The sequence below is a fragment of the Bos taurus genome, chromosome 21 (genome assembly GCF_002263795.3).
Source record: "Bos taurus isolate L1 Dominette 01449 registration number 42190680 breed Hereford chromosome 21, ARS-UCD2.0, whole genome shotgun sequence".
Classification (NCBI taxonomy): Eukaryota; Metazoa; Chordata; class Mammalia; order Artiodactyla; family Bovidae; genus Bos; species Bos taurus.
In genome coordinates, this window is record NC_037348.1 from 65,083,506 (window position 1) to 65,110,237 (window position 26,732).

At 59.4% G+C, this 26,732-nt stretch overlaps 2 protein-coding genes across 11 annotated transcripts in view; one reads left to right on the plus strand and one right to left on the minus strand.

Moving 5' to 3' along the window:
- The window catches only part of EVL (Enah/Vasp-like), a 148,038-nt gene extending 141,878 nt beyond the window's left edge, over positions 1-6,160 (plus strand). For 4 of the 10 annotated variants that reach the window (XM_059878977.1, XM_015459318.3, XM_059878975.1 and 1 more), the window contains exons 10-14: positions 29-95; positions 191-253; positions 4,148-4,214; positions 4,549-4,606; positions 4,808-5,406. In XM_059878977.1, coding sequence (XP_059734960.1) covers positions 29-95; positions 191-253; positions 4,148-4,214; positions 4,549-4,606; positions 4,808-4,884 — 332 coding nt within the window. In that variant the 3' untranslated portion in view covers positions 4,885-5,406. The other 6 variants (XM_005222157.1, XM_024981651.2, XM_059878978.1 and 3 more) reach the window with 5 other exon arrangements.
- A 1,587-nt stretch (positions 6,161-7,747) lies between these two features.
- On the minus strand, positions 7,748-26,550 carry DEGS2 (delta 4-desaturase, sphingolipid 2). Its single transcript, NM_001076251.2, is given in 3 exon segments — positions 7,748-8,192; positions 10,007-10,749; positions 26,405-26,550. Coding segments are annotated over 3 exon segments (972 nt in total). The 5' UTR covers positions 26,487-26,550; the 3' UTR covers positions 7,748-8,045.
- Between the last annotated feature and the right edge of the window lie 182 nt (positions 26,551-26,732).

Below are 26,732 nucleotides of genomic sequence, written 5' to 3' on the forward strand. Positions count from 1 at the left end.
GCGCTTCGTCCGTGCCGTGCACCGACAGAGGCCAGCCGGAAGCCCTGGGAGCGGAGCGGCTCAGCGGAGAAGCCCGTGTCCTCCTCGCTGTCCAGGTGAGCCGCCCCAGAAGCCCGCACTGCCCCTGGGGTGGAGGCCCAGGCAGGCCTCGGCGCCAACTCACCTCTGCTTCATTCTGCCCACTGCATAGAACCCCATCTGTGGCCAAGAGCCCCGAAGCTAAGAGCCCCCTGCAGTCGCAGCCTCACTCTAGGTACCGAACCTCCTGTCTCTGGGACCTCCTCTGTCCCCTCCCGTGACTAACACCCCAGCCCCTGCCTCGTTGTGGTCTAACAGCTGTCTCTGGGAGAGGGCGGGCTGTGCGTCGTGAGGGACAGGGCAGGCCAGCTCCTCCTCACCCTCGTTGGTGGGGGGCTGTGGAGGTGCAGTCCCAGCTCTGGGCTCACCAGCCGGGACGCCCAGCTAGCCAGGGGGCGTCTGCAGCCTCCTCCGCTCACTCCACCCCCTGTGGAGGTCTGCTCACCCACCGCAGGGCGGTCAAGCATGGATGGCAGCCGCATGCAGCAAGTCCCCCTCACCAGCCCTCGCTGCGCCCCGCGGCCTGCTGTCCCGGGGCTGGCCCCGCACCGCCCTCCTCTGCTTCCTCTGCATCTTTCCAGGGAGATACTGGCCACGTTTCCCAAATCAAAAGCTGACATGATAACGGGATGGGTTGTTTGCAACAGAGGTCGCTCAAAAAAACCTCAGGCAATCAGATCGTAACCACGGGCCGAGTGTCGCCTGAATGTGCAGGCTTCTAGAGCCCGCACTAAGGGGTGTCTCCAACGTCCGTCACAAATAGGAGGGAACAGCCCAGAGCAGGTGGCGCTTGGTCCTGGTCTGGCCGAGTCAGCCAAGAGACAGCTCTGGCCAGCCCTGCGGGAGTGGTGAAGACAGACACAGGTGCTCAGGGAGGGCCGTCCCAGTGTCGGCCAGGGCTCATGTGGGGCCCGAGTCAGCCAGCTTCTCGGCCAGGCCTGAGGTCCCTGCCTGCACGGAACTTGTCTCCGTGTGCAAAGACCCATAGACAAGACAACCATGCATTCCCACAGGTGCTCGGAGGAAGACTCTGAGGGTCCCGTGGTCGGCAGTGCCAGGCACAGAGGGGCTTCAGCGAGGGGGCTTCTCAGAGGCGGTGTTTGAGCAGACACAGATGAGGGGACCCCGCCCTGCAGAGAGTATGGGGGCAGACTTGCAAGCTGAAAGAGCGGTGAATGCTAAGGCCCCAAGCCTGCCACCAGCCTGGCGAGTTCAGAGAACAGAAAGCAGAGCAGCATGGCTGACAAGCATAGGGCGTGGGGAGGGCGGAGGAAGGCACACTGAGGGGGAAAGCCTGGGTTTGTCCACGTACAGGCTGCGTTCTGTGCGCCCTGGGCCAGGGCGCCATGATGCAGTGCCTCTCTGGCCCGCTCGCCTGGCTGGAGGCAGGAGGTGAACCCATCAGGCGGGAGCCAGAGCAGGGCCCGGGAGGTGAGGCGGGCAGGGCCAGCCTGCAGCCCTTGGCGGAGGTGGCTGCTTCCTGCTGGTGGAGCAAGAACAGGCTGCCAAGTTTCGAGCAGCCAGGCATCCCTTTCAGGGCGAGAACACTGTCCAACGCGTTCCCACTGGGATAGCAAGTTCTGCAGCTCCAAGCCAGAGCGCTTCCTAGACTCACAGATGGTGCCCTGGGGGCAGCCGCTGTAGGGCCCGCAGAGATGTTGGGGTCACTGTCGGGGTGGTGGGGGGCTGTTCAGAGGGGAGGACCAAGGCCCAGAGAGGTGACGTGGTTTGTCCAGGTGCCCTGGAAAATTGCTCTTGAAACAAGGACTTGAACCTACATCAGGGAAGGGGACCTCTTTCCCTACCAGGATCCAAAATTACATACTCAGTCAGGACCACATTTGGCCTCTTTACTGAATTCATCCAGAAACGTGCAGGAGCACCTTGTTTTTTTATTTTTTAATCCAGGTATGTGCACTGGACCACTAAAATTTTATTTACATGGCATTCAGTGGTTTTTTAATCCAGCTTTCCTGAGATATAATTGACATCTAACGTTGTGTGAGTTCAAGGTACACAGCACGATGACTTCATGTGTTAGATGCTGTAAATGATTACCGCGGGCAGGCAGGTTAAAATGTCCGTGACCTCGCACAGTCATACCTCTGTGTATGCGGTGAGAACTTGCAGACCTTGCTGCGCTCCTCCCAAGTCCGCAACACAGCACCGCCAGCCGCAGCCACCGTGCCATCCGTTCACCCCCACGGCCTGTCTGCCTCGTTACTGCAGCTGTGCGCCCCTCGACTGCCTCACCCCTGGCAGCCACCAGGCCAGTCTCTGTTTCCATGAGTTTGGCTTTTCGAGATTTTTTTATTTTGTATTGAAGTATAGCCGATGAACAAGAAACGTTGTGAGAGTTTCAGCTGCACAGTGAAGGGACTCAGCCATACCTACGCTTGTGTCCCTTCTCCCCAGACTCCCCTCTCACCCAGGCTGCCAGTGCCCTGAGCAGAGCTCCCTGCGCTCTCCCTCAGACTCCCCTCTCATCCAGGCTGCCACATGGCCCTGAGCAGAGGTCCCTGTGCTGCACAGGAGGACCCTGTTGTTCACCCATTTTAAATACGGGCTTTTCTGGATTTTACGTATAAGTGAGATCATGCAGCATTTGTCTCTCTCTGGCTTGCTTACTCAGCGCCATGTCCATGTTGTCACAAACGGCAGGACTTCCTTCTTTCTCGTCGTGGAATACTTCATTATATAAATGTGTGTGACGTGTACCTATACATGTACACGTGTGTGCACACACACCCACGTAGATACAGATAGGACATCATCTCCATCCACTCAGCAGTCCGTGGGCGCTCAGGTGGTCTCCATGTCGTGGCAGTTGTGAACAGCGCCACAGCGGACGTGGGGTGCGGCTGTCTGCTGGGAGCAGCGAGCTCGTTCCCTTCGGCTGTGTCCCCAGAAGGGGGATCGCTGGCCCACGTGGAGGCCACTCCACGCTGTCCTCCGTCACAGCGCACCGGCGCTTCAGCGTCCTGCTGGTTCTCCTCCGCTGCGGAGGACCCCAGCCTGACCAATCAGTACAGTGACGCCTGGTGGTCGTGCCAGTTCCCCCGGTGTGTGCCTGCCGGCTGTCACGTGTCCACTCCCCAGTCAGTGTGTGCCTGCCGGCTGTCACGTGTGTGTCCGCCGGCTGTCACGTGTGTGTCCGCCGGCTGTCACGTGTGTGTCCGCTGTCACATGTCCACTCCCCCCAGTCAGTGTGTGTCTGCCGGCTGTCGGGTCCATGATCCCTGTAGGCGGCTCTGGCCACATTTCCCTGACCCTGCCTCTCTCTCCACATGGGGAGAGAGATTGAATCCAGAAAGTGCTCCCTCGGCACCGTGATTCTCCTTTGAAAGGCCAGGTGAAAGCATTTGCCAAGATTTTCTTCTTTTTTTTTTAACCATGCTGTGCTGCTTGTGGGATCTTAGTTCCCCAACCAGGGATCGAACCTGGGCCCTGGCAGTGAAAACACCAAGTCCTAACCACCGAACCACCAGAGAAGCCCCTGTTGAGACTTGCCAGGGAGGATTTGTGTGCAGGAAACATTAAATTTCAAGCCAGCTAAGCTTAGTTCAGAAATGTCAGAGAAGGACAGTCCCCAGAACCAAACCCTCTGCCTGAGAAGAGCAAAACCTGATGCAGAGCCGGTTGCCAACACCAGGGCCGCTGGTTCGTGTCAGACGTAGGTTACTCTGGGCTGAGCAGTTGTCTCCTGTTTCATGCCAGCATCACTGGTTTCCCCAGGCTGTGGTCTAGCCAGGATCAGAGCCCTTACTCTGAGAACCAGCTTATCAGCATCCTTTTCCCAGGGGAGGGAGCGTGTGGCTCAGAATGCCGTCCACGCGTGGGCGCTTCCGTGTGAGCACCGTCAAGTCGGGAGACCCCAGGTCCTGATGCTTGGGTTCGGAAACATGGTCACGGTACCCAAGAGGCCCTCTCAAGGTGGAGACGGGGCGTGAGAGTCCTTCTGAAGCACCAAAGCAGCAGCATTTGAAGAGGGCGGAGCAGGCCCTCAGTGGGCAAGCACTGGGGCGCCCACGTGCCTCTCGAGCTCAGCCCCCCGGTGCCCTCTCCCCAGGATGAAGCCGGCAGGGAGTGTCAACGACGTGGCCCTGGATGCCTTAGACTTGGACCGGATGAAACAGGTGGGCGGGTCTGTCTGGAGAGTCTGAAGGAGCCGGGCCGGGGGTGACAGCGGGTGAGGAGGACGGGGGCGGGGAGCCACATGCAGCCTCAATGCCCCTGCCCCGTCTTCACCAGGAAGGGGCTCTGGGCCCTCCCAGCCTGCCTCTGGGTGGGTCCGCCCTGGCTTTGCCCAAGTATTTCTGAGGCATCGCAGGATGTCCCATCCCCCCTCACACACACCCTTCCCCAGTGGGAGGGCAGCTGAGAACACAGAGGGACATGGCTCTGAAGGGAGCCCGGCCTCCCCTGCCCGTGACCATTGCCAGCTTCACCCTGAGGCCCTGCTCCCAACAGGAGATCCTCGAGGAGGTGGTCCGGGAGCTTCACAAAGTGAAGGAGGAGATCATCGACGGTGAGTGGCAGGGCGCCCCCCACCCTGACCCCCGCCACGGGGCAGCACCCAGCCAGGCTCACGCCAAGGGTCCTTGGGGAGGGCAGGGGTGCCTGTGCCCAGGGCTGCAAGCCAGGGGTCAGGAGGGCCCAGCCAGTGAGGCCATCCTGGGCCGAGAGGCTGAGGGTTTGTGTTGAGGGGTTTTGTTCTTCCTCCCCACAGCCCACACCAGCCTCCCAGTTCTCTGGTTGGGCAGACTGAGGCGGCCCAGACAGATTAAGGAACTTGTCCAAGTGTGAGCACGTGTTCACGGTCTGCACCTCCGTCTGACCCCACCCCCCAGGCTCCCTCCTGGATGAGCCAGTGGTGGGAAGGGTGCGTTCGCTAGTCCAGAGCAGCTTTGAACCATCCGTTATTTATCTTAGTATCCTGTGGATTTAGATCACTCTCTTTATTCTGCTGCTTCCGATCCCCGAGTTTGGGGCTACAGGGGGCAACTGTTGCCTTCCCAGAGGCTAGAGGGCCCCAGAAGACACAGAACTGCCTAAGGGCCTGACCGAGTCCACAGCCCACTAGGCACTGCTGACCTGGGGAGCAGGCGTGCAGCTCCAGAGGGCAGGGCCTCGTCCCAGTGAATCACATCCATCTGTCCACTCCCCACCGGAGCCTTTGAAACAGCCGGCTCAGATCTGGAGCCAGAGGAAAAGGAAAGGTGTGGGCCAGGCTGGCTAAGCCCACAGAGCAGGGAGGCGGGGTCTGGGAGCCAGCAGACTGGGACTCCTGCCCAGGGCTGGGTGATCAGCCACGCCCTGTCCTTGATCCAACAGAGAGCGCTCAACTTCCTGTTCGTCCAGTCCCCTACCAGGCTGGGATGGGCAGATAAGGAGTTAATGAATGAAGAGGGGAGACAGCGGGAGCCAACAAAAAGAGACACAGAGGCCAACTGTTAACCCCACTTTATTGCTGGGCGCCCCTGCCTCAGGAGGCCATGGGCCAGAGGGGTCAGGGCGGGCTGGGGGCACCTTGGTCTCCACCTGCTTGTAGCGGTGGGCACAGCCCCGCGAGTGGGCAGCTGAGGGACTGAGCCCTCTCCCGTCCTGTCCCTCAGCCATCAGGCAGGAGCTGAGCGGGATCAGCACCTCGTAGGCCAGAACCCCCGATGCCGCCATGACCTGGGCCAGCTGACGGCGGGGACCCCACGGAGCCCGGCGCCCAGGCCTCCGGCACTCAGCCCGCACCGAAGCCAGGACACGCTTCGTTTAAGTCTTAACCGGTGATAAATATTAAAATGAGGAGAAAGGTTCAGTTCCTGGATTTTTTAGATCCGACCTGACAACGCCAGGCCTGCCGCCTTTTTTGTATTTTCTATCTATTTAAGTGTACGTTTCTTTGGGTTCATAGAGAAGACACCCCAAGTCACGCGCCTTGTTAGAAGGTCTCAAGTTTTCTCCTAGGTGCCCTCGGGAGCGGCGGCCGCTTCCACACGGCTCCGCCCCGCATCCCGGCGGCGAGGGTCTGTCCACACACCAAGCCGTCTGTGTCCACTTGGTAATAAACGCTTACTGTCCACACCCCGGCTCTGGCTTGTTCACTCAGCGCCAGCTCCTGGTCGCGCCTGGCTGAGGAGGCCTCTTCTTGGGGGAGGGTCTGCAGAGTGGTGCCCGGAGTAGGGGGGTCAAGGCGGGGGCCTTGGGAGTGAGGCAAGGAAGGATGGTATGTGAGCTGCCAGCTCAGGCACTTCCAGCAGGAGTCCTGGGGCTGCCCCTGGCCAGCCTCCTCCAGGGAGGTGGGCCCTGTATGGGGCCCGTGCAGGAGCATCAAAGGGGCCAGGAGGGTGCACCTGCTCAAACCCCCACCCCCACCTCACAGATGGGGCCCTGTGACTCGGGCTCAGCCAGACTGGAAGGCAAGGCAAGCAGGTGTGGCCTCTGCCCTGCCCCCAGTCTCCTGCAGCCCCTGTGCCCATCAGAGGCACATCTCAGACCATGCAGGGCTGAACCACAAAGGGTCTGGCCCTCAGCGCTGGCCACTGCTGCCCCTTCGCCCAGAGTGGCCCCAGCTAGTAGGAAAGCTTTGAAATCCTGTGACCATCCCCCGGCCTCCAGGACAGCAGTGTGCCCAGGCCCTGGCCCAGCCATACTCTGAGGGCCATGGGAGGAGCCCCCACCATCACCCCCCAGTCTGGCTCAGGACAACAGGACCACTTGCTGGCCAGGCTAGACATAGTCCATCTCAGTGCATGCTCCCAGCAACTGAGAGACAGAGGAAGCCTGCTCTGCGTGTCAGGAGGGGAGCAGCTTCAACCCACAGTTCCAAGAGGTACTCTGTGCAGCTCCTCCCACCTTCCACAGTCCAGGAATCCTGGGGCCGTGGGGAGGAGGGCTGGCAGGTGTCCACGGGGTGTTCCCAGTTGCTGGGCTGCCTCCTCCTAGGACGGTTGACAGCCCTGGGCCCACCTTCAGCTCTGGGCAGGGTCAGATAAGCGCCTGGCAACCGGGAGGGCTCAGCTGGGCTCTCGGAGCTCCCTGCCCAGCAACACTGCCCTCTAGCATCTAGCGCAGGGGTCTCCTGGGCCATCCCAGTGGTCAGACCACTCGGCCACTCCCAGCCCCACACCTGCCCCCAGGGTGGTCCTCGGCTTCTACAGCCTCACGTCTCCAAGGGGTGCTGTGTTTCTCTCACCCAAGCACCCTCCTGCTGCCTGCCTGCCTCTGGGAGACCCAGACCCCCATCCCAACACAGCCCTCCCTGGGCCAGGGGCTGCTGAGGCCTCCCCCTCACCTGTGCCATCAGCCCTTGGCTTAGCCAGGACAGGCTGTGCCCCACGTCCTGGAGACACCATCAGAGCTGCCCTTCACTTGGGCTGTCACCCCTTGGTCCGGCCACCTGTCCACCCGCCATCTCCCCGGCCCGTGGTACCTTCTCCATCTTCACATCTGAGCTGGTGAGGGTGTGGGCTCAAGCTGGAGCAGGGGTGAGGCAGACCAGGGCAGGGGGCGGGCTAAGGCAAGAGCATGGGCCATGGGCCGAGGGCCGCATGGACCTCTGCCCATGCCTGGGGCCAGCCAGAATGCTGCCTCAGTGTGGTCCCCACGAGGGGGCACAGGGCAGGCCCTGCTTGCAGGGAGCCAGGCCCAATCAGGGGAAGCAGGCTCTGGGGACTTGAAAACCAACGCTGGATTTAATTTAGGCCATGGGGACGCCGGAGGACTGCTCCTTAAGCGTAGAGTGCCCAGGGCAGGGTCAGGCCCAGCCCTGAAAGGGAGGGCCGGCCTGAGGTCACCGGTCCATGTACAACCGGAGCCGCCATCCGTGCCCGCTGCCACCAGTGAGCAGTGGCTCAGGGCGCGGGAACCAAATACAGCCGAACCAGTTCTGGACACTAGGCCGTGGGACGGTGACAGCCAGCCCTGCATCCAGCGGGGCACACGGGCCCCAGGGCACCGGCCGGCTGTGGGGCTCACAGGCGGTTCTCCGCCAGCTTGCACACCCGCTTCACCCGCGCAAAGGGCCCCAGGGAGTCGTCGAACACAAAATCCCAGAGCACCTTCACCCACGAGTGATGCTGGGGCAGGTGGTCGTAGTACTCGGGCGCGATCTTCCGTACCTGCAGGGGAGGGACGAGCGGGTCAGAGGCCGCGCGCGCACGCACGCAGAAACGTGCGAGCACGCAGACTACATAAGCACGCGCACGCCCTGTCCGCCCGATGAGGCTTCCCGTGTCCTCCAGCTGAGCCAAGCAGGAGGCCGCAGGCGCTGCCCGAAGGCGGAGGGGCCATTGGCAGCAGGAGGCGCTGAGCTCCTCACACTCCCACCCCCCTGCCCCTCCCCCCCGGCCCCAAGTAGGGTGAGGAATTAAAATGCACACTCCCCTCCTTCCCGGGGGCCCACACCCCAAGTCTCCGATCCAGGAGCCCTGGGGTGGGCCGGAGTTCTGAGTCCTGCTGAACCACGGTCTGTCCCCGCGCCTCCGTGCCGGCACAAGATGCCCTCGTGAACCTGCAGACTCTCCTCTGACCTCGGCTCCCACCACGCCCTCACCCCATCACCTTCCGCTCTGGCCTCAGTACCTGTTGTTTCCCACTCCAGCTCCCTGCCCCCCTCTGCACCTGACACCCTCAGCCCGCCTCCTCCAGGAAGTGCTCCAGCCTCAGCAGCTACATCCACACCAGCACGTCCCCTGCTCGCCGACCTCGGGAAAGGCCTCCCCTTCCCCGCCCCCGCCCCCGAGGCGGCCGAGGACTCGCCAGGTGCGCAGGACCTGCTTTAGAGCCAAAGATGGGGCGGGAGGGGGGATGAGGGGGATGAGGGGACCCGAAAGGTGGGAGCTGGGAGCCTTTGACTTTGCTTGGGAGGAGTAAAGGGTCACAGCTGACACCAGATGCTCCTGTTAGCATCTTGGGTCAAGGGTCTGGCTCTGCTGCTTCCTGGGAGCAGGGAACCACCCCCCAACCTGAGCCTCTGCCTTCTCATCTATGAAATGGGCATGATGACCTTGAAATGTCACATGGGCTTGTGGTGAGGCACCCATGAGACAGTGCTCAGCAGAGCAGGACCTCGGTGCTGTGCAGGAGTCACTGGGTGGGCACGGTACGGACACCTGCACACCCAGACCAGTGCTCACACACACTCAGACACACGTGGGTGGGTGAACAGGCACACCCAGACATGCATGTACATACAGGCACACCTAACCACGTGAACACACAGGGACACACACACACACAGACTCCGCACACTCACTATTCCCAACACAGCAACCTCCAGCCTCCCTGGGCACCGCACCTCTGCTCTAACCAGCCAGCAGCAGAGCGGAAGGCCCCCCCGCCTGCCCCCTCTTGCTCCTTTAGACATTCTCCAACCCCAGGTCTCCCAGGACGCAGGCACCAGCCCAGGCTGGAGGCTTCACTCTGAGACAGCTCAGGCCAGACCCCTTGGGTCACAAAGGGCAAGGCTCTCTGTCCTCTGTGCCATGAGGGGGCCCTGGAGGGTCACAGGGCAGGGACAAGAACAAGGAGGGACAGGGTCAAAAGGCGGTTGCTTCACCCACACCAGTGCTACTGCCGCACCCTCTGAGGCACAGAGAGGGCCAGCGGGTGGGCCCAAGACACACAGCCCGCCCGTGACCGTCACCGCTGTGCTCAAACAGGCTCTCATTAAACCAAGAGGCCTGAACTGTAACATGCCCCTCGAGCCCCTGCCCACCCTGAATTCACCTCCTTGTTCTCCAGTCAGGCACTCCATGTGCCTCGTGGCCTTTCCTCCTGCCCTGGGGACCACAAGGGAGAACGTGGCCACCCGGTGGTCAGCAGGAGAGAAAAAGAGGCCACAGTGCAGCCCAAAGCCCTCCCCAGCCTCCCCGCCTCACCCCCCCACGCCTCACCCCCCAACACATCCCGGCAGCGGCCTGACCCCGCCTACCAGGGGCAGGTTGCAGCTGGGGATGCTGGGGAAGTCATGATGTTCCATGTGGTAGCCCACATTGAAGGTGATCCAGTTGAGGGGCCCGTAGTAGGAGTAGGTCTCGTGGCCCTTGAGGAACATGTAGTGCTCAGCCACAAAGTGGCCCGAGATGGGGTGCAGGCCCAGACCCAGCAGGGAGCTGGCCAGCAGGTAGACCATGGGCTTGAGCCCCCAGAGGGCATAGATGGTAGCGTCGGCCGCCAGCTGCACCAGGGTGTTGCACAGCTCCATGCGGGTCATGGCCTTGGGGTGCACGCAGAGCGGCCGCAGAGTGTAGAAGAATGGCTGCAGGGCCAGCCAGAGCAGCTTGCGGGCCGGCGTGCAGAAGAGCCGGCCCTCGAAGTACGTGGGCACGTCCACGTCCAGCCCGTCGCCACCCAGGTAGCGGTGGTGGTCCACGTGGTACTTCTTGAAGCTGGCGGCGTAGGGCAAGCCCACGGGCAGGTTGGCGAAGATGGCAAACCAGCGGTTGCGGGAAGGGCGGCCCGTGCCGAAGGCGGTGTTGTGCGAGATGTCGTGGATGGCCAGCGTCAGGGAGTGGTTCACGCAGCCCCCGAAGGCGTAGGCCCAGAAGAAGAGCCAGCGCCACGCCAGCCCCTGCGCCAGCCAGCAGGCCAGCAGCTGCGCCAGCACCATTGCCGTTACCGTCCACTTGAGGTAGGGGTCCGGCCGCATCAGGGCCTTGATGGCCGGGTACTTGGCTGCAGGGAAGGGCGGGGGAGAAGGTGAGGTGGGCACTGGCCGCCTGGATCCCAAATCCGTGCTTCCCCTCCCTCGCCGGCCCTTCCCCTCCCCCTGCTTCCCCTCCCGCCCCGACCCGACCCTCCCCCCACCCCCGACCCTCCCCTCCCCCACTCCTTCCCCTCTCCCCACCGGCCCTCCCCCTCCCCCTGCTTTCCCTCCCTCCCCCCCCCGCCCCCGCCCCCGCCCCCGCCCCCGCCCCTGCTGGCCTCCCCTCCCCCTCCTTCCACTTTCCCTCCTCCCCTTCCTTCCGCTCTCCCTCCTCCCCTTCCCCCTTCTTCCTCGCCCTTCCCCCTCCTCTCCCCCTCCCCCTTCCTCTTTTTTTTTTTCCCCTTCCTCTCTTCCTCCCATTTTTCCTGCTCTCTTCCCTCCCTCCAGCCTTTCCCCTCCACCATCAAGCCCCCAGGCAGTGACCCAGAGAGTCCTGCAAACTCTGTGCACCTGCAGACTCTCCTCCACCCCCCCCCCCACCCAGAGGGGCTCTGGGGAGACTTCCCAGAGTGGCGGGTCTTGGTCACCAGCCTCAGGTGTCAGCCTGGATCACAGATTTTCTGATGCCCGAAATCAAAGCAGCTGCCAGGAGCTGCCTGTTCGATACCCACGCGGTGCTGTGCCTGATTGGGTCTTCAAGGGGGGGGCCACCAGCAGACTGTCTGGGCCCTGGGAGGGGGCAGCGGAGCTGGGGGAGGGGAATGTGGAGGGCTCTGGCTTTGTCTGTGTTTCAGTTCTTTTAAACAGGATCTGAAGGAAATATGATAAAACGTTGGATATGCTTATTGGGGTGGGGGTGGGGTGTTTGTTATCACATCGTTTGTACTTTTCTGTATTTCGTTTAACAGAAAAGGGAAAACACAATGACAGTGGGAGTTGCCCAAGCAGAAGAGGGCCTTCAGGAGCAGCTGGGAGAGAAAAGGGTGAGTCGGGGCCCCTGGTCTAGAGGGCAGCACCTGCTGGAAACCTCTGCTTGGCTGGAGGGGGTAGGCAGGGCCAGGCGCAAGGTTGCCGAGCTGGCTGGTGCTGTGTCCAGAGGCCGGGAGGGACAGGGCAGGGGCGACGCGCGCTCAAGGGGACAGTCACGTGCCCACCCCAGGTCCGCTCTGTCCCTGGGTTCCTCAGGTGGGGCCAGTGCCCGGGCACACGGGTGGGGACTGAGGCCAGTGAGGGTTCAGGCGCCCTCAGGACCATCAGTGCCTGACTCCAGTGTGCCCATGTCCACCCCTCCTGCCAGCCAGCAGCTGGGCAGCCTCAGGCTGGCCTGGGAAGAGGTTCTCCAGGGCTGCAGCAGAGGCCGGGCCCTGACTCGAATTGACCAGGCCAGCGTCAGATCTTGGCCTGCTCGTCCCTCTGAGTGACCCAGGAAGTCGCTTCCCTTTTGCGCTCAGAATGGGAAGCAGGTAACAGCTTCTCCTTCCTCCCCACAGAGAACTTCCTGTCAGAGCCACTCAGCAATGGAATCAACTGTTTTAGAGGTGGTGAGCTGCCTGTCCCTGGGGGTATGCAAGGCGAAACACACAAGAGCCAAGGAATTCTGTCCAGTCAGGGGGGAAGCTCGCTCCAAGTCCCCCCACCGAAGCCGCAGTGGCACCACAAGCCCATCTCAAGGTTGGCCCTGATCTCGCTGGGTAGCCGTGGTGCCACCCTCCCTGGGCCTCTGAGTCTCAGAGGGACACGCACGGGCCGGATGTGCCTTGCGAGGTGTGTGTCCCCCAGACTGGTCCTGGCTCCTGATGGCGGGCCAGCTCGCGTCGGCTAGAGATGCCAGTTGTCGCTGTGGGGGTCCCCACGTCCTGGAACCTCTGCCCAGGAAGCCCACAGAAGCCCCCGGCAGCACTTAGAGCCCCGCTGCCTACGCAGCAACACTCCCACCGAGCTGTCACCTCGTCTGGCAGCTGCAGTGGTTTGGGCTCCAAGCAAGTGAGCATCGCGCTACACTCGGCCTCAAGACAGCCAGCTGGGGGCCAGGGTGGGCTCTGAATATCATACCCCTGCCCCCTGTTATTTTTTTAATATACAATTTTACTTCTTTATTTTGGGCTGTGCTGGGTCTTCGTTGCTACAAGGGCTTTTCTCTAATTGCATCAAGCAGGGGCTACCCTCTGGTCATGGTACCAGGCTTCTCGTTGTGGCGGCTTCTCTTTGCAGAGCACGGGCTCTAGGGAGTGTGGGCTCCGTAGTTGTGGTCTGCGCGCTCTAGAGCACAGGTGCAATGGTTGTCGTGCACGGGCTTAGTTGCTCCATGGCATGTACCATCTTCTGGGACCAGGGACTGAACTCATATCTCTTGTATTGGCAGGCAGATTCTTTACCACTGGGGCTTCCCCGATAGCTCAGCTGGTAAAGAATCCGCCTGCAATGCAGGAGATCCTGGTTTGATCACTGGGTCAGGAAGATCCCCTGGAGAAGGGATAGGGTACCCACTCCAGTGTTCTTGGGCTTCCCTGGTGGCTCATATGCTAAGAGAATCCACCTGCAGTGTGAGAGACCTGGGTTCGATCCCTGGGTTGAGAAGATCCCCTGGAGAAGGGAACAGCTACCCACTCCAGTATTCTGGCCCAGAGAATCCCATGGACAGAGGAGCCTGGAAGGCTACAGTCCATGGACTCACAGAGTTGGACACTACTGAGTGACCTTCACTTACTTTTTTACCACTGAACCCCAGGGAAGCCCTCCTGCCCCACCCCCTGTTCTTATTCCGGCTCCTTCCCTCTACCGCTGGGGCCACTGCCAAGCTTCCAAACCTCGCACAACTGCCTGGGTCCTTTGATCCAGAGAGCTCTCCCTGAATCTGCAAAGGACACCACCTAATCAGGTCCAAGAGAATGGTGGTCACAGCACAGTGTCAAACCTGAACTTGGGAAAGCACAAGCAAGCCCAGGATGGATGATAAATCTCAGCCCTGCTTAATGGGCCCCCAAGGACCACAGCATCCCCAGGTGGGGTTGGAAGGGAGCAGCGTTCATAACAGGTTCAAATTCCAGCTCTGGAAAGAGGGTCTAATAACCAGAATGTATAAAGATCTCATTCAACCCCCAAACAAAAAGACAAACAGCCCAATGAAAAATGGGCAAAGGAACTTGAATAGATGTTTCTCCAAAGACGCGCACCTGGTCCTCTAAGTACGTGAGAAGATGCTCGATCGTCAGTCACCAGGGTGCCGCCAGCACCACAGTGCGGTCCCGACTCCGAGCCGCTCAGCAAACCAGAAAATAACAGGTGCCGACACGGCTGCGGAGAAACAGCAACCCTTGTCTGTATGTTGCCAGTGGGAATGCAGAATGGTGCAGCCGCTGCGGAGAGCAATCGGAAGGTTCCTCGTAAAGTTAAAAATGGAATTAACCATAAGACCACGCAGTTCCACTCCTAAAGAATTTAAATTCAGGGACACAATAGATAACACGCACACCCATGTTCAGAGAGCTATTCACAACAGCCAGAAAGTAGGAACAACCCAAGTGTCCATTAACTGATAAGCAGATAAACAAAAATGAGGTCCAGCCACACAATAGAATATTATTCGGCCTCAGGGAGGAACGAAACTTCCAGTTAGAAAACAAGCAGGACATAGGGACGTAATACCCAGGATGGTGATCACAGCTACAAAAGCAGGTCTTGAAAGTTCTCACCAAGAATTCGTCATCCCATGCCAACTAAACTTACTACGGTAATCGTTTTGCAGCATATACACATATCAAACCATTATGCTGTACACTTTAAACTTAAGTTATCTGGGAATTACATCTCAAAACTGGAAAAAAAAAAGGGGAATTTGTCATCCAAGAACTCATCAACTCATCAAGATAAAAAATTGTAACACTGTAAGATGACAGATGTTAACCAGACTTATGGGAGTCATTTTGAAATACATGAAATCATTGTGTTGGGGGGAGGGATAAATTAGGTATTTAGGATTAAAATATCCACATTACTATATATAACATAGATAATCAACAAGGACCTACTGTGAAGCATAGGGAACTATCCTCAATATCTTGTAATAATCTATAATGGAAGAGAATGTAAAAAAATTATATATATATTTATATGCATGTATATTATATAACTGAACCATTTTACTGTATATGTGAAACATTATAAATCGACTGTATTTCCATTAAAAAAATTTTTTTAATCATTATGTTGTATACCTGAAGGTAATATAAATATAATGTTATAGGTCAGTTATACTTCAATTTAAAAAATCCTTACATGGAGAAGGAAATGGCAACCCACTCCAGTATTCTTGCCTGGGAGATCCCATGGACAGAGGAGCCTGGAAGTCTACCGTCCATGGGGTTGAAAGAGTCAGACACAACTTAGCAACTGAAAACAACAACAGCAAGCACACAGTCAGGCCGGTTGTCATTTGGGGAAATACCTCTTGATGAAAATGTGATGTGAGATGGACAGCAAAGTGACCTAGCAATATGGAATGTAGAGTTTTGTAAGAAATTAAAACTTATGTATAGAGTCAGAGTTGCAAATATTCAAATAGTAAAGTTGGGGGCTACGGGAAAACAAAAATTCCTTATATTGACTTTCTGACTTCCCCACTTCACAAGGTCAGCATCCTTAATCCTGCTCCTGGGAATTGACTCCCGAATAAACTACCAGCACCTCTTCCTCCAAAAACAGGAATAAAGGACTGACCCAGGCAACTTAAAATAGGATGAACCTTGAAGGCATTACGCAGGGTGAGAGCAGCCAAAGGCCACAGACTGCATGGTTCCCCTTACGTGAAGTACCCAGAACAGGCAAGTTCACAGAGCAGAAAGCAGAGGCTGCCGGGGCTGGGGGCGGGGGGCGGGGCAGTGACCGGAAGGCATGTAGTGTCCTGGTAAAGAATCCGCCTGCGATGCAGGAGGCCCCGGTTCCATTCCTGGATCAGGAAGATCCCCTGGAGAAGGGATGGACTACCCACTGCAGTGTTCTTGCCTGGAGAACCCCCACGGACAGAGGAGCCTGGCGGGCTACAGTCCATGGGGTCACAAAGAGTCGGACGCGACTGAGCAACTGAGCACAGCTCGCATGGTTAGAATGACAGATTCTATGTTAGAGCTTCCCATAATAGAAAAAAAGTAAAAAAATAAAAATGCCAGCTCCAAGCAGGTTACCTCAGCTCCAAGGGTTCCTTTCTGAACCATCAACAGGCCACTGGGAGGATGGAGAGATAAGATACGGAGCCTCGGGCTGACTGGCTGGGAGCAGGCACCCAGATTAATCTGTGCTTTGTGACAAGCGGCCAACACATGGAGACCCAGCAGGTTTAACAGGCAACCAGGCTGCTCCCCGCAGATGGGGATGCTGGGGTTGGGGGTGGTGGGATTAGGCCAGTGGGTGCTTCCTCCCAGGCCTGCCCACGTGGCCCAGCAGCAGCCACGTGGGTCATCCCCCTGTTGTGGGAGGCCACTTGGCTTCCCCAGGAAGGCCAGAGGCCCCCATGTGATGCCCACTGCCCCAAGCGGGCAGAAGAAGAGGCAGGGACAGGAGAGCAAGGCCCTGCCGCCTGAAACCAGCTCCCAAGGTGGAGGGAGAGACTGGCAACTGTTGGGGGGGCAGAGAACAGCACCCCCAAAGATGCCCACCTCCTACTCCCTATTTCCACGGCACCCAGGGTGCTGGTCTGCAGACCTCACAACAGCAAGGAGCTTCTGGGTTATCCCAGCGGTAGCATCACCCCAGGCTGAGGACAGCGGGGAAGCCGGCAGGAGAGGAGGTTCGAGGATGCACAAAGTCTCCACCTCCCTCACTGGCTGTGACGACGGAAGGGCCACGAGGAAGGGCCGCGAGCCAAGGGAAGCAGGCGGCTCCAGGAGCTCTAAAGGCCAGGGTACAGATTCCCCCGCCAGCGCCCCCGGAGGAAACTGCAGCCCCATGACACCCGGGTCAGGCATCGGACCTCTAGGACCGTGAGGGCACAAGTGTGGTGTCTGCAGGCCTAGGAGACTCGCAGCAGTGGGACGGCGGATGAGGAAAGCCCAGGGCTCCAGCAGCCCACATGGCCTCAGGCTCCACCTCTGCCCAGCCTGGCGCTGGGCACAGTGGCCACTCATGCTTGCCCCGTCCATCGAGGGCCACACGGCCCGCCTGCCTTGGCCAAGGCAGACCAGCCAGCATGGCGTGAACCCAGCATCACCCTGCCGGGAAGGGCCAGGAAAACCAAGGACCCAGCCGGAGGGTGGGGGCTGGCGTGTGGGACCCACTCGGGAGGGGGTGCAGGGGGCAGGCCTCGTTCCAGCTCGTTCCGGCCCTGAGAAGGGGTCAGGGTGAGCAGGGACATGTCAGAGGGTGGGCCTCAGTGTTCCCCAGGAAGATGGGTGCCTCCGGTGGGGGGCTGAGAGGGACCCCCTGGGGAGGGGGTCCAGCGGCCACGGCGGGGTGGAACAGGGGAGGAAGAGGTGTCTGCATGACAGCCGGGGCCAGAAGGATGCGCCTGCAACCGCAGCAGTGGGGAAGCTCTCACCCACAGCCCGGGCTTGCATTTCATCAAATGCAAGGTCCCCAGCCTTTGCGTACCTGGATGTCAGACTGGGGCCACAGGCCCCGCCGGGCTCCACCAGTCTCCCGACCAGCAGGGCCGGGTCTCTGGGCACCAGCCTCCCTCCTTGAGCAATCAGGGACTGGGCCCTTACCTGCCCGGACACACCTGGGAGCTGACTCAGGTGGCCAGGGGCCACCAGCCTCTACAGGGCCTGCCCCCACCCCCGCTGCCCCGTTCCCCTTGGAAGGAGGCCAGGCCCGCAGGGCAGGCCATACCTGTTCCAGGTGACCACAGCCTGGCAAGTTCTGGGCCAGCAGGGACCAGAACCCCAGCTCAGGGATCCAGGCCCAGGAACAGGCCAGTCCTGCGCTGCTCAGAGGCCAGGGCTGTGACCTTGAATGGCGAGTCCCCAGTGCCCCGTCTGTCGAACAAGGCCAGTAAGTCCTGCGTGAGTGGAACAAAGGGGAGCGCCCTGGGGGTCCCCCCTGCCTGGCCTGGCACCCACTTCTTGCTTTCCTTACAGTTCCCCAAGGACCCAGCTTCCCTCAGCTTGGCCGTGGCCCCAACACGGGCAGGAGTGCCCGGTCCCCAGGCCCCGACCCTGGCCAACTAAGTCCTGGCTGCACACTGCCCCGGCCTAGGTCTCCGCATCCGGGAAATTGGGGTGATGCCTGCTCCCCCCGCTCCCCCGCATCCAAACTGTGGCGAGCCCGGGATGATGGCTCAGAGCCCTAGGAGCTGTTACTACTGTTGTTATTAAACACAGTTTCCTGACCTGAGAGTAAAAACGTCCCGTTTCTGACTCTTGGGGCCATGGGCTGATGGTGGAAGCCGATCTGGCCCCAGACGTGCTTTAACCTGTGAGAACAGGCCCCAGACTCCCAGACCACTATGCCACTGGGCCTGGCTGACCTGCTGGGAGCAACGGGAAGAGGATCGATGCACAAGCTAGACGCTGGGCAGCTCAGGGCAATCTGAGAAGGGGCCAAGCTCCAGATCACCTCCCCACGGCCCAGAGCCCCGTCCAGGCCAGAGAGACGGGCGAGGCGCCCCAGCAAGCTGGGACAGTGGGGGGATGGGCAGAGCAAGTGCTACAGCCCAAGGGGGGCCCAGGCAAGACCCTGTGAGAGTTCAGACAGCAGAGCAGCTGGGGGCAGGTGGGCAGCAGATGCCAGAGGTGGCACAGCTGGGAGGCCTCACTGAACAGACTCAGCCTTCAGTAAAGACCCCAGAAAGGCACCATCTAAGTGGGGCCGCTCTGGAGAATCCCTTGGACAGCAAGGACATCCAATAAGTCTGTCCTAAAGGAAATCAATCCTGAATATTCACTAGAAGGACTGATGTTGAAGCTGAAGCTCCAATACTTTGGTCACCTGATGCTAAGAACTGACTCATTGGAAAAGACCCTGATGCTGGGAGAGATTGAAGGTGGGAGGAGGAAAGGGGACGACAGAGGATGAGATGGTTGGATGGCATCACCGACTCGATGGACATGAGTTGGAGCAAGCTCCGGGAGCTGGTCAGGACAGGGAAACCTGGAGTGTGCAGTCCACGGGGTCACAGAGTCGGACACGACTGAGCGACTGAACTGCAGCAACTCTGGTCCAACCCACGCAGCGCTGGTGAGCGGGTCAAACTGGTTCACTCTCCATCTACCACCTGCTGGACAGGTGGAATGGCAAACACTGAACCTGTTCAATGCCAGGGCTTCCGGGCCCCAGGGGAGCTTGGGAGGCTTGGGGTCCTCCCCGAGAAGATGTTCCGGGGACCTCCAGCCACGCAGGCCTAACGAGGTCACAGGGCACAGTCAGATTCTGGATAGCTGTAGCTGTGGGCTTGGGGTGTCCCACTGCGGGGGTCAAAGAGGGTCAGAGAAAGGAAGGCAGGACAGGTGCCTGCTGGACTTAGCAAGGCCCCCAGGGGCCCCAGGTGAGAAGGTGAGGCCGAGTGAGGGCAAGGGGGGAGACGGCTGGCTGGGGGGTCGAGATGGGGGAAAGGGGGCAGGGTGACAGCAGAAAGAGGGGATGGAGGTGTGGGGTGGGGTCGCTGGCCTGACCGAGGGGTGCCTCTTCCAGGGCTCAGGGGTGCGGCTGGGGAGGGGAGAGCCACTGGCTCCATCTTCTCCGGGTCCCAGGAGAGGGGTGAAGCCCGAGGAGGAGGACAAGAGCCCGGCAGCCCCCAAAGCAGAGCCCTGGCCCAGCCTGACCAGGCTTTGCCCACACCCCCGCCCCGGGCAATCTCAGCTGACGGCAGGGGAGAGGGCTGCCCACCCAGGCCTCCAGCGCAGAGCATCGCAGAAGCTGGCGAAGGACACACGTGCCTCAGGGTTCTCTGGTCCAGTTGGGCAGCCTGGAGCCAGGCGAGGACTGCCACCTGGAACCAGACCCATGCAATGGCTTTCCAGCAGCAACTCAGGTGGGGCCCGAGGCGGCGGGCCATGAACAGCAGTCACTGCTGGAAGTCACACTGTCCAGGCACGACACAGGAGGAGGGCTGGGGGCCCAGGGAAGGGTCCGGGCAAGGCAAGGCAAGGCCGACAGAGCGACACTTGCCCTCAGGACCCTCGACTTTGGGCCTGCTGGATGCAAGCCGGGGCCTGGGTGTGGAACCGGACCTCAGCAGGTGAAATGTGCTCGGCGTCTGACACACTCACTGGGGCCTCACCAGTCCACCTAGGAGGGCACCAGGCCCCCATCTTAGAGATGGGCACACAGAGGTTCCACCACACCTGATTTTCTCTGACTCCTTCGTTGTCCCCAAGGATCCTTCAGTCCCAGAGGACCTGTTTCCTGAAGCTGGGCTGCAGTCATCAGGGCCAAGTGCCCAGAGATAAACCCTGAGTCCGCATTCAGGAGAGCCACACTGCAGCCTGATTCAGTCCAGCTGCTGTGTGCCCTGGGGCAAGCCCCTGTCCCTCTCTGGGCCAGCTTCCTCGCTCTCCGTCCCTAAGGCGCCTGCTCTGACAGTCCTGGGCTATAAGCACCCAGGGGTGGGGGTCTTCCCTGAGGAACAGGGAGGAGGCCGCAGGCCCTGAGGTGTCGAGGAGCCGGTGGCGGGAATCTCCATGCCTTACATACATTCACACACATGGCGGACTCGTTCACAAGGCCCTGAGGGCCCAGCAGAGGAGCAGCCTGTGGGAAGGGAGGACCCGGGCTGGGCCCGGGGCCACTGCAACCCCACAGAGCAGTCTCCCATGGATGCCCACCTGGCTGTTCCCAGAAGCTTTCCTGACGAACTCTGCTGTGCCAGGTGGCAGCGGGCAGGGAAGGCTGCTGGGTCCTTACCCTCTGCGGGCACCGGGGGTGGGCACCTAGGGTGGTCCCCAGGCCCCCACCTCGGCCCTGCCGACTGGCCAGCCATGAGGTCCCTTCTCTGACCGCTTCCCCCAGGGAGGTCAAGTGCCACGACGATCCCACTAGCTCGGGGTGGAGGGGTCCCTTCCCCACCAGGTACTCCCTAGTCTCCAACATTCCCTGACATCTGTCAGTTCCCTGCTGCACCCCCACACGCTGCTCCGGGTGCAGTGCCTTCCCTGCCCACCTCCACACACACACACAGCCAAGCAGCCCTGCTTCCAACGGCTTCTCCGACAAAGGCGCCCCAGCCCTCTCCACCCCTCCCTCCTGCACGGCTTCTCTACAGCCCTGCTGAGCTGTCCCCCCACCCCCAGCCCTGTCTCTCCCACCTGGGTTTCAGTTTCCGAGCCACAAGGCAAAGCTAGGCCTGTCTGGTCAGTGTGGGAGGCACTGGGGGTTGGGGGGGGGAGGGGGAAAGGGCCCAGAGCACCTCCAGGAGTCACGACCCCACCCCCTCACCTGCCTCCCGCTGAACCTGCTCCTGATTCATCGACAAATATTTGCCAAAGCTCCGGGGACGAGCCAGGCCCCAGACCCCGAGGCGGGAGAGGGGGCACGGTGTGTCCCCACGAGGATGTGCCGGGAGATGACGCACACCAGGCCCTGTGACCCTCAGGCGGGAACTCGCAGGACAGAATCGGGATGTGGGTCCAGGATAGTGACTGCAAGTGGTCCTGGGCCCTCTGGGGTGAGGGGAGCGCTCTAAACTCGGTTGTGTAACCTCACTAAAAATCGCTGGACTGTGTCTTTATAATGAGCGAATTTTATGGCATGTAAGTCATGCCTCATAAAAGTGGGTACAAATTAAAGAATGTGGGTTAGAAGCAGGCCAGGCAGGAGGGCGCGGCACACACATCAGTACAGAGGTCGGAAAGAACGAGAGGGAGGGGCCACGTGAGCCAGAGCCTGCCCACGAGTCATGTGCAGGGACTGGACGGGGGACAGGCTTTTCTCAGGTCCCGGGTGGAGAAGAGGGTGGGACAGAGGTGTGGGCCGTGTCCCCAGGTTAGAGACTTGTCCTAAGCCCAACCCCGGCTGGCCAGGAGACCTTGGGCAGGGCGACTAACCTCCCAGGGTCCCGCCCTGCATTAAAAAAAATGCAAAAAAGATGTAAATGTCTGTAAGATTAAATTTTAAAAAGTGGGGAGGAGGAGAGAAAAGAATGAAAAAAATGTCCTAAGTGAAAAGACAGGGCTTCCTGCTCCCCAGTGGCAAGGATTAAGCTGTGTGCCCCGTGCTCCCTGGCACTGCTGTGTGCTAAGTCCCTTCAGTCGTGTCTGACTCTTTGAGACTCTATGGACTGTAGCCCGCCAGGCTCCTCTGTCCATGGGATTCTCCAGGCAAGGACACTGGAGTGGGTTGCCAAGCTCTCCCCCAGGGGATCTTCCCAACCTAGGGACCGAACCCGTGTGTCTTATGTCTCCTGCATTGGCAGGTGGATTCTTTACCACAGCGCCACCTGGGCACTGCTGGAAAGAGGATAAAGCCCCCGGATAGTCCTGGCACGAGCAACTAGAGATGCTGGGGAGCAAGGGTTGGGTAGACTGTGGTGTAGACCACCAGTCCAGCCTGACGCTGTCACCCCCCAAGTATGCTCCTATCTCCCCAGCAACGTGGGCAGCGATGCCTGTTGGCAGCTTGAAATTGGCCACGATGGAAATAGTTACAAACACTGACAAGTGCCAATCTGCAAATCAGGGACTCTTGTTTCCCCCAGAGAGCTAACTGATTGTTTATTTCCAAACAAAATGTGTATGTGCACATGTACTATCACGCACTGTTTCTGAGAAAGGGACATTTAGTCTGAGACTTGAAGGAATCCTAGAAGTAGGTGGAGTAGGAAAAAGAATTCAAGCAGAGCAAACAGCGTTTGCAAAAGCCGTGAAATGGGCAGATGGAGGGCTAGCTATATTCCACTGAGTGGTCAGAGAGCAGGAGCGAGGGAGAAAGAGTACCAGAGTACTGGGGTGTCGACACAGAGCAGAGATGAGATTTTTAGGAAGGGAAACCCTTGGAGCAGGGGTCCCCAACCTCTAGGATCTAATGCCTGATGATCTGGGGTGGAGCTGATGTAATAATAATAGCAGTGAAGTGCACAAGAAATGTCGTGCTCGTGAATCATCCCCAAACCCCACCCCATCCCAGGTCCAGCGAAAAACTGTCTTTCATGAAACTAGTTCCCTGGTACTGAAAAGGTTGGGGACCGCTGCCTTGGAGGACTCGAGCCAGGAAGGACACAGTCAGGTCAAATAGGGCCCTGGGGATCACTTACTGTCTGTGTGGCCGTGGACCCAAGCGCCCCTCCCTCCCCAGCCAACTTGGCCGGAGCACAGCATCCCTTCCCTCTGCCCTCACAATGTGATGCTGTGTGGCTTGCCCATCATCACAGCCCCTGCCCACTGGCTAATTAGAGGACTCACAGCTCTGGCCAGAGGTGAGCTGGCTCAAGGGGAGGACGCACTGCTCAGGGCAGAAGGGGAGGAGGCGCCTGTTCCCTCTGTGGGATCTCAGAGCCGGGTGGATGCAGGCTGCAGCCCACCTGGCGGACGTGGAGAAGGCGGGTCAAGCAGGATCAGGGGCAGAGAGAACGGCCCTGTGGCCAGCCTGCCCTCCTCTCTTGTGGTCTCCATGAATTCCCTTGAGCTTGTCAGCCAGTTCAGTTCTGGGCTTAACCACTTGCCACTGAGAGAGCCCCAGCAAAGGCTTTTCCTAAGCAAATAAGCCAACAATTGCCAGAGCCTTACTTCCTTGTTTTACTTGGATTATTTTTTGTGTGCCCTTTCATAAATAAAACACAAAAACAAACAAAAAATCACAAAGCTATTTGTTTTGGAAAAGACAAATTCAAACGCTGCCTCTTACTCCTCTGGGTGTGCCTGGCTTGGGCTCTGATCTCCGACAGGACACAGCCCCACTGGCTCTCTGCTCCTGCCCTCGCAGCTCAGGGAACCTCAGCCCTGGCCTGGGAGGCATGTCTCCTTCATCCAGGCAGGATCTGGAGGTGGACTTTGGTCCTGCACAAAGAGCACTGCAGCTGGCTCTATAGGCAAGGACTTCCTGGGTTCTGACTCCAGGATTGAGCTTCCCTGGTGGTAAAGAACCCGCCTGCCAATGCAAGTAGATATAAGAGACGTCTGAGTTGGGAAGATCCCCTGGAGAAGGGCATGGTAACTCATCCCAGTATTCTTGCCTGGAGAATCCCATGGACCGAGGTGCCTGGCGGGCTACAGTCCATGGGGTTGTAAAGAGTCAGACAGACTGAAGTGGCTGAAGTCGCTCAGTCGTGTCCGACTCTTTGGGACCCCATAGACTGGGGCCTACCATAGACTCTAGCCTACAGGCTTCTCCATCCATGAGATTTTCCAGGCAAGAGTACCAGAGTGGGTTGCCACTGCCTTCTCCAGGGGATCTTCCCAACCCAGGGATCGAACCAGGGTTCCCGCATTGCAGGCAGACACTTTACCCTCTGAGCCACCAGGGAAGCCCTCCACAAACAAAGCACTACAATTAACCCGTTTAACTCAATCAGACCTCAGTTTCTTCAACAGCTTATTGACTCGCCCAGGGTCACAAAGCTGATGAGTGGGTGTGGTCCTGGCTCACAATCAAGGTCAACAAATCTTCTAGGTCTGGAAACCTGCCTCCAAGAGATAAAAGACCTGAAGGGCTGGAAGGGGAATCCCACTGGAGCACTCTCCCTCAACCCAGGCCGGGAGGGGGCTGTTCCTGCAGGAGGGAGAGCTGAGCTCCAGCGAGTAGGGCAGGCAGGAAGGACTCCGGGGTGGAGGAACAACAATTGCAATGCCTGGGAGGGAGGGAGGAAGACACATTCCAAGTTCGTTAGCTCAAAACTGGCTGTGTGGGGAGGAACCCGCAGCATCCAGTGCAGAGTGGGAATTTGCAAAGAGCCCTGGAGAGTCAGCCCTTGAGAGCTTGTGCTGTCCCCGCCCTGGCCCAAGTCGCCGCCCTCTTCTCTAGGTCTTCCAGGGTTCCCAGTCATCCTGTCCAGGATGCTTCCTGGATTGGTTCCAGGGCCCGTGGCTTCTCTCTTCGGAGAGGAATCCTTCTCCACGTCCTGGCGTGCTGGGTACCATGCTGGAGCACCTTCTCACTCAACATCTCCTTTTATCCTCATACCCACTCTGCCAGATAGGATGACTGTGCCCATTATGCAGACTGGGGAAGTAAGGCTACAGTCCAGAGTGTCTGCATCCCTCCAGGCACCTCTGTGGGCCAGGCTACATCCCCCAGCCTTCTCCACCTGGGGCCAGGTGTGCAGTGAGTCCTGTAAGGGGAAGGGGGGGACGGCGGGGACAGCCCAGGGAGGGGAAGGAGACACAACCCTGCAGGACCCTCTGCGCCACCTGCAGGAAGTTCGCAAGTGCAGCAGACGATGCTGGGGCCACACACAGTGCAGGGTTATCGCTCACCTCATAGGAGAAAACCACAGACCCACAGACCCACCCAGGGGTCTCCAGGCCCTGGAACCCCAGCAACAGCAGGGCACAGCCCTGCATTAACCACTCAGTGCATCCGGTGTCTGAAAGGTTTAAAAGGAATAGGAAGATACTTCCCTAGTCTTGGGGTGGAGCAGGAAGACACAAAAGAGAAAATTCTAAAGAAACAATCCAATCTATTCAAATGCATTTAAAAAAAAAAAGCTCCTGTGATTATAAAGGGAAGAAGATTTGCAATGTATTGTATAAGACTAAGGGTTAAAAACCTCGATACAAAGAGCTCTAACAGCCCAACAAGCAAAACACCAACCCAAGAGAAAGCAAAACACAAATTTAAATGACCAATTAGACATTGAAAGCAGTCATCAAATCAAATATTAAAGTCATAATGAAATACTGTTGTTTTGTCACCTGTTTTGCAAAGATTAAAGACTTTTGCCAACTGCAGCTGTGGGTGAGGGTGTGGAATGGTGGCCGACTTTAGGGAGAGGGACCGTGTTCAGCTGGAAGCCGATCCGGCTGCAGAGGCGACTTGGTGGCACCGGGCAGGAGCTGCTCTGCAGGTGCGAGTCCCTGAACCCCTTATCGTGGGTAAAGGAACCGTACATTCTGGGTCCTTCTGAGAGACTGATGGAGCCCGCAGGTGGGCGAGTCCACAGGATGGGTGACCATGTAAGTGAAAATGACTTTCCAGGACACTACATAACAGAGAGGGGCCACCGGACATTGGGCTACAAAATAAAGGACAGACTCTGGTAAGCCTTTGTTTGCTGTTTTTAAATAAGTTGTCTCTCGTTCAGCTTTGCTTCCTTCGAGGAGTTCATTCTGCCTTAAAGCCCGGTTTGGGGGCTGGGCTTGGGGCCTCTCGGGCGGGGCCGCCGGGACCTGGCGCTCGGCGCACAGGGGAGCCCAGGGTGCGGTGGACGACAGGTGGCCACGGAGCTGCCTTCGCGGGCGGGGGCGGCGCATCCCTCACAAAGACAGTCCCTGGGACTGACCTGTGCGCCTCGAGTCCCGGGAGGGGCTCCCGTCCCACAGCCGGGATGGAGTAGCCGAGACGCGCTCCCCCGACGCACGGATCTGGGCTCAGGTCCTCGGGTCCCCGATCTCGGGACAGAGGCAGAGACGCGAAGGGAGTCTCAGACCAGAGCTGGGGACCCTGGGCCGCGGAGGCTGCCGTACGGGGAGTGGAGCCCCCGACCTCTGATTCAGAAGGCCTGCTGGGCATCCGGGCCGCGCAGGAGCGACGCCTCCCCGGGCTCGGGCTGACCTGGGACACCACACTGCCCCAGGGCTGTCCCTACTTGGGGCCCGCGCTCACCGAGCATCTCCTTGCGCCGCTGCGTGTGAGGCTGGTCCGTGTAGACCCACTCGAAGTCGCTGCGGCCCGCCCTGTTGCCCATGGTGGGGCTGGGAGCGCGGCTCTGAGCGCCCAGCTGCTGCGCAGGGCTCGGCTCCGAGGCACCTGTCGTCCTGCGCCGCGCGAGGACCAGTTCAGGGCGCGGGGGCGGGGCCAGGAGCGCCTGGGCCAGCAGGAGGGGCGGGGCCTCGAGCGGGGCGTGGAGCGCCTGGGCCAGCAGGAGGGGCAGGCCCTCGGGGGCGGGGTCTCGGGCTGGGCGGAGGTGAGTCCCGGGGCCTCTGGGCGCCTC